Source organism: Lactuca saligna, chromosome 5 (genome assembly GCF_052625555.1).
Source record: "Lactuca saligna cultivar CGN05327 chromosome 5, ASM5262555v1, whole genome shotgun sequence".
NCBI lineage: Eukaryota > Viridiplantae > Streptophyta > Magnoliopsida > Asterales > Asteraceae > Lactuca > Lactuca saligna.
In genome coordinates this window covers 228,295,687-228,302,355 of record NC_136421.1, presented here as the reverse complement: position 1 = coordinate 228,302,355, position 6,669 = coordinate 228,295,687, and the positions used below count along the sequence as shown (strand labels likewise).

The window sequence follows — 6,669 nt, the reverse complement described above, 5'->3', positions numbered from 1 at the left end:
ATCAGAAGCTTCTTGGGATTGGCAGGGTACTGCCGAAGGTTTATATAGGATTTTTCCAAGATTGCAGTACCTCCCACTCGTCTGACAAGGAAGGGGGTGGATTTTCTATGGGGCCCCGAGCAGCAGAGGGCGTTTGAGACCCTCAAGCAACATTTGTGTGAAGCTCCAATGTTGACCCTCCCTGAAGGAGTTGAAGACTTTGTGGTTTTCTGTGATGCATCCATTACAGGGTTGGGAGTGGTCCTCATGCAGAGGGGACGGGTGATTGCATATGCATCGCGGCAGTTGAAGCCACATGAGACTAGGTATCCTATTCATGATTTGGAGTTGGGGGCGGTGGGTTTTGCCCTCAAGTTATGAAAAAATTATCTATATGGGGTCCATTGTACCATATATACAGATCACTAGAGTGTGAGGCACATCATGGACCAGCCCAACCTGAACATGAAGCAGCGCAGGTGGCTGGATGTAGTCAAGGACTATGATTGTGAGATCCTGTACCACCCTGGTAAAGCGAATGTGGTAGCAGACGCTTTGAGCCGCAAGGAAGTAGGGTCTTCCACCCCAGCAATATGTATGAGGATAACCATGGATCCTCCGATTGTGATTTTGATCAGAGATACGCAGGTTGAGGGTATGAGACCAGAGAATTGGAAGGATGAGAGGATTAAGGGTGAAATCAACCGATTTGTGCAGGATGGACGGGGATTGATAACCCGTTATGGTCGTATATGGGTCCCGATGTCTGGGGAAGTCAGACAAACCGTTTTGGAGGAGGCTCATAAGTCTTATTTCTCCATTCACCCAGGGGCCACCAAGATGTTCAGAGACCTAAGTTTGAGTTACTGGTGGCCATGTATGAAGCAAGAAATCATTGGGTATGTCGAGAGGTGCCTGACTTGTAGGATGGTCAATGCCGAGCATCAAAGACCGCATGGTCTGTTACAACCCTTGGAGATTCCCATGTGGAAATGGGAGCAAATATCGATGGATTTCATTAATAAGTTGCCGAAGACGGCGAAGGGATTTGATGCTATATGGGTTATTGTCGATCGATTGACCAAGAGTTCTCACTTCATGGCTATTCAAGAAAGCTCTTCAGCCGAGAAATTGGCCGATGTGTATGTCCGGGAGATCGTTGCTCGGTACGAGGTACCAGTTTTCATTATTTTCGATCGGGATGTCAAGTTTACTTCTCGTTTCTGGTAGAAGTTCCACGAGGAACTGGGCACACGGCTACACTTTAGAACAACATTTCATCCTGAGACTGACGGGCAGAGTGAACGGACCATTCAGACCCTCGAGGATATGTTAAGGGTGTGTGTCATTGATTTTGGAGGGAGTTGGGATTCTCACTTACCTCCTGTAGAATTTTCTTACAACAACAATTATCATTCTAGTATTGGCGCACCGCCTTTTGAGCTGTTGTATGGTCGGAGATGTAGAACCCCAATCTGTGGGGGTGAGGTTGGACACAGGGTAATGGGTCGGAAGGAAGTAGTTTTGCAGACTAGCAAAAAGATTCAACAGATAAGGCAACGGTTACAGACTGATCAAAGTCAGCAAAAGAGTTACGCTGACAGACGCTGATCGTTTCAGAAAAAAGGGAAAATTGGGCCCCGGTATATTGTGTCGTTCAAGGTCATTGCCAGGGTCGGCAAGGTGGCGTAAAGACTAGATCTGCCAAATAAGCTTAGTCACATTTACAACACTTTTCACGTTTCGCAACTGTGAAAGTGCATTATGGACCAAGAGGCGATGATACCACTGAATGACATTCAGGTTGATGAGCGTTTGAATTATGTAGAGAAACCGGTGGCTATCCTGGAGAGGAAGATGAAAGTTTTGTGGAACAAGGAGATACCTTTGGTGAAGGAACAGTGGGAGCATCTGAGGGGATCCGAGTGGATATGGGAGCCAAAGGTGGAGATGCGGGAGCATTACCCCGATTTATACGTTACAGCAGACTTCGAGGACGAAGTCTAAGTTAAGTGGGGGAGAATTGTAATGCTTCAATTGTCAGGTATCATTATTGTTCAATTTAAATTTCATGTTTTAAGACTTACTCGATGAGTTAATGCTATGACTCGTCGAGTAGATGCGAGTTGGGACACGTCATTTAATGAGTTAACTCGACGAGTAGGAGTTGGCAGAGGAAACCCTAAATTTCAGGGTTTTTGCACCCTATATATTGGACCATTAGCGCTTCCCACTGTCCCTTATCACTCCTTGAGAGCCAGAAACCCTAATTTTGTGTGTGTGAGTTTTGTGAGTGTTTTGGAGTTTTGGGAAGTGATTTATTGAAGGAAACATCTAAATCAAGAGACTTGCATCAAGGAAAATTGTGTAGATCTTGAATCCATCTCTGTTTGGGCATGTTTTGGAGGTAACCAGCTGTTACTTTGATCTCTTTCTTCTTAGAACCTCTCATGGATGGAGTTAGGGCTTTCTTTAGCATATTCATGAAGAGAGTGTAGTGTATGAGCTAGATCTGAAGTTGAAACTTCATATTTGAACCTCCCTTGGGTCCTAAGTTCATAAAGTTCCTTGTATGGCTATGAAAGAACCCTCCCTTATGAGTAGAACTTCATTTCAAGCTTGGATCCAGATTTTTAGGAATGTAAATACGTAAAGGTAGCAACTTTACATTGCTAATACACTCTAGGGACCTAGATCTATTGTTTGGAATGAAAGAATAGTTATGTATTGCTTGATCATGGACATAACCGTATGGACTCGGCGAGTCTAGGAGATGACTCGACAAGTCGAGAAGGGTTTTCGTGCGAATTGATCACGTGTGGACTCAGCGGGTCTGGGAGATGACTCAGTGAGTCAGTTTGGGATTTCAAGCACTAGGTCGCGTATTGACTCGACGAGTCGATTCGGGTAATTCTTGAATCAGTATGGACTCGATGAGGGGAAAGTTGCACTCAGGAATAGGACAACATGGACTGTTGACCATTGACCAATGACTTTGACTTTGACTGGGGATTGTCTTGTGCCTTCCAAGGGCATTTTGGTAATTGAGTAATTATTTAGTGGGTCACTCATGGGTACAGGCGAGGCTGTTGGAGCTATATCTGGAGGAGTGGGGGTATTATTCCGAGCAGCTAGCAAGGTGAGTTATCCTCACTATATCACTACCTTTAGGTTGTTATTCTGATTATAGTATGTTGTATATGATTATGATCTTTTAGATCTGTATCCGAATAGACAAGATGTTATTATGCATTGTGAATCGTTAGGGTCGGTATGTTATTGACCTGGTTAGGTCGGTATTCTGTTTATAAGTGATTGCTATGATAGATGATCTGTGAGATCGTCATATCTGATATATGTATGCTAGTTTTTGTCATTTATGTGCATATGATTATTTGTTTGATTATTAGGTTGAGGCGGTCCTGCTTTGTGCTGAAGGCTAACACACCTGACGAGTGGTCTGGATAGACTATGGGCCCTGCATGACGGTCCAGTTATACCGAAAGCTCGGGATAGATCTAGTTAGACTATAGGCCTTGCAAGACGATCCAGTCAGGCTAAAGGTCCAGTATGCATGTTGTTGTTATCTGTTATTAATATGGTATTATCAGTGTAACATTGGTATTTTGGAGGTATCCCACTAAGCTCTCGGGGCTTACAGTTTCAGTTTATTGTTTCAGGTACATCAGAAGATCGTGGAAAGGCAAAGATGTGACCGTACCGCTCCTCATCCTTATGATTTCGTTTCTGGGACACTCTGATGAATAATATTTTGAAAACAATTTGTATAACGCTATTTGGTTTTTAATGGTTGGAAAAGTTTAAATTTGGCTTAAAAATTTTGGATGTTACAGCATTAATGTATGTTTGTGTCAATCGTAAAAAATACAACATCGTGTCACATTTTTTTGAGTCAATCCTCAAATAGTTGACCATTTAACCACATAGTTTGGCCATTATTAAACACTCATAATGTTTAATATTTAAATGATTTTAAACGCGAGAAGAAAAAAGCCTTTCTAAAACTTATTCATGGAAAAAATCTATCCAAAATGCGGATGGATTTTCCATGTGATAAAAAACGCTAATTTTTGGACTTTTTGTGAAGGTTCAATATTTATATGATTTTAATTTTTAAACGTACAAGAATGTTGTTTTTTTAACGCCAATTGATTTTAAATGCTAATTTTAATGCTAAAATTTTTTGAACTTGGCAAGCCCAAGGTTTAACCTAATTTTCTTTGAATATAGCCCAATAAATAGATTCCCTTTCCATGACAAGAGCTATCCTTAAATTCTAAGATAATCCTCCACCTCCCCAAAGTGGTTCTCTTTTTGGCCAAAAGCCCAAAAGAAACCACCTTCATCCTAATATAGTTTTAACGATTTTGTTACTTGATGACAATTAAGAATAAAATCAAGAATTCGCTAAGGACAATAATCTAAAATTTACATGTGTTAAATTTATTATTATAAATAAAAATAATATGACAAAATTTCAAAGTTAAAGGGACAATATATATTTATTGTTCTAAGTTCTAGGGTCTTAATCGAAAGTATTGACAACTAAAATGGATTGGATCGTAAATCACGTTTTTACTTTGATTTTTTAATGTAATCTAGTATAAAATTGGAAGTAAATTATTGAAAGTAACGACACATGGGTCCCTCTATAATTTACTTTGACTTTTTTCATAGAAACTTGCTGCTGACATGTCACCCAACTAATTAATCATAACATGCAAATACACAGTTTTTCAACATAAAACTTGTTTTAACCCATAGATTTATATATTACAATTCGTATAACGTATAAAGAGAATTCGTATTCCCAAAATATTAAAAAAAATAATAATAAATCTCAATCACAGATTGAGAAAAAAAAAAAAAAAAAAAAAAACTTTACATCGTGAACAATTATCCGTGTGTTAAATGTAAAACGGTGTGATGTGATCCAAGAAAACATACGACTGTTAACGTATATGTAACTGGATTTCAACCGCTTAAAAAAAATATATGTTTTATATGTATACAGTCACCATCATATACCATATCCATTTCCCTTCGATCATATGCGAATGTAGTAAATTGAAGAATCTCGAATCATTTACACCCATGGATCACAAATGAAAAATACCTTTTTCAACAGCTAAAGATGGAGAATTTTGAAGGTGTTCTTGCCTACTTGGAGCTGAATCAAAAACAGACAAAAGGATTAAATAACCCAGTTATAATCGCATGTGAAGGCTTCATCGTTTTCGAAATAGATTAAATAAAGATTTCGTTTTCACCTAGTCCATTAATGGCTTCTGAGCTTCTCATTAACCTTATTCGCTTGCAAGTCTCGAAGAACATCCTGTGATTAAACAAATAAGCAAAGAAACCTGTTGATTAATTTTGAAAATTTGGAAGATTGTAGTATGAGTTTATCAAGTTTGGGGGAACTTACGTCCATGGAACATCACCAATAAGCATCCAGTCCCCATCTTTATCCACATACGTTGTAACATATTCCTTTTCCATCAACTTTTTCTCATTCAATACGCTATCTGTAATTTTAATCGATATGTTGTGACGATCATATTTTAATAGAAAATAAAGTTGTATGATAGTTTGGAGCCCTAAATGGCTAAATCATCAACTCATCATCATATACTTACTAGTGAAACAGGAGAATATGTCTTCTAGAGCGAATAGAAGCTGCTGATAGCCTGCATATGATCCCAGATCTACTTTTCTCAGATATGGTGCTCCGTCGACCGCCACCTTTACAAACTTAAAATTACTGTTCACAGCGTTCTTCCTGTGCAAGTTCACCGGTGGCCATCCGACCACTCGTTCTCTGTAACATTCATGTGAATGCATCAGTCTATGTATTTCTAATTCCCCTGAGTTTTTAATTACATTAACAGTGGGTCGATTTACAGTTCCAAACAACGAACATCAATGCACTTAATTAATGGAAGAGATTACAACTTACGTTTCGGAAGGCGGTTTTGTAGCATCGGAGCATTCGGTATCCGATTGATTAGCTTCGGAATCTTCATTGCTGCTTAATTTTAAATCAATCGCTTCCGAGAATCGTCGCTTTGCTCCCAACTTTCGACCTCGTGAATCCCCTGGTAAACCTAAGGTAAGCGCTGTTTCGTTGAGATTAAGGCCGTAATCGGCGCCGGTTGTTATCTCCGACGTGATTTTGGACGTCTCCGACGACATTTTGTTAGGTGAAGTCGGAAAAAGTTTCCAGTTTGAGATACAGATGCGTTGTGGGCATGTTGCGTAGTTATAGAGGGCGTAAGCACCAAACAGTTATCCAGTTATAAGTCAACACGTGGCATTAGAATAAACGGTTGAGATTTTCTTTTGGGTAATGATGAAGGGCTGGTAATCTAGTTGGTGAGAGTACCAAATGTTGAGATGTTTTGGAGTATCGAATCAAACCCATGTGCCCGTGTGTGCAATTGATGAAAAAGAAAGTGAAACGGATACACATGTCGGGTATTTCGAATTTCCTTTTACATAGGGGTGCAAACGAGTCGAGTCGAGCCTGGCCAGGCTCGGCTCGGGTTCATTTAAGTTATATGAGGCTCGAGCTCGAGCTCGGTTCGATTCGAGCTTTCTTGTACTGAGTTCGGCTCGAGCTCGTAAAGAATTATCCAAGCTCGGCTCGGGCTCGGGATCGACTCGTTT

The 6,669-nt window shown here is 40.0% G+C and overlaps 1 protein-coding gene across 1 annotated transcript; it reads right to left on the bottom strand.

The window, feature by feature from the left end:
* Positions 1 to 4,735: 4,735 nt before the first annotated feature.
* LOC144997021 (auxin-responsive protein IAA1-like) lies at positions 4,736 to 6,240 on the bottom strand. The gene is made up of 5 exons (XM_078956837.1): positions 5,960 to 6,240; positions 5,640 to 5,821; positions 5,429 to 5,528; positions 5,271 to 5,335; positions 4,736 to 5,170 (listed from the first exon to the last, which is right to left on the bottom strand). Exons 1-5 carry the CDS (start codon positions 6,193 to 6,195, stop codon positions 5,100 to 5,102), a joined length of 654 nt encoding a protein of 217 aa, XP_078812963.1. The 5' UTR covers positions 6,196 to 6,240; the 3' UTR covers positions 4,736 to 5,099.
* Positions 6,241 to 6,669: the final 429 nt, after the last annotated feature.

Coding starts and splice junctions, on each gene's coding strand:
- LOC144997021 (XM_078956837.1), bottom strand. CDS start 6,195: ATGTCGTCGGAGACGTCCAAAATCACGTCGGAGATAACAACCGGCGCC. Junction 5,529..5,639: donor CATATTCTCCTGTTTCACTA/GTAAGTATATGA, acceptor TTAAAATTACAG/ATAGCGTATTGAATGAGAAA. Junction 5,171..5,270: donor AGAAGCCATTAATGGACTAG/GTGAAAACGAAA, acceptor TTTTTGATTCAG/CTCCAAGTAGGCAAGAACAC.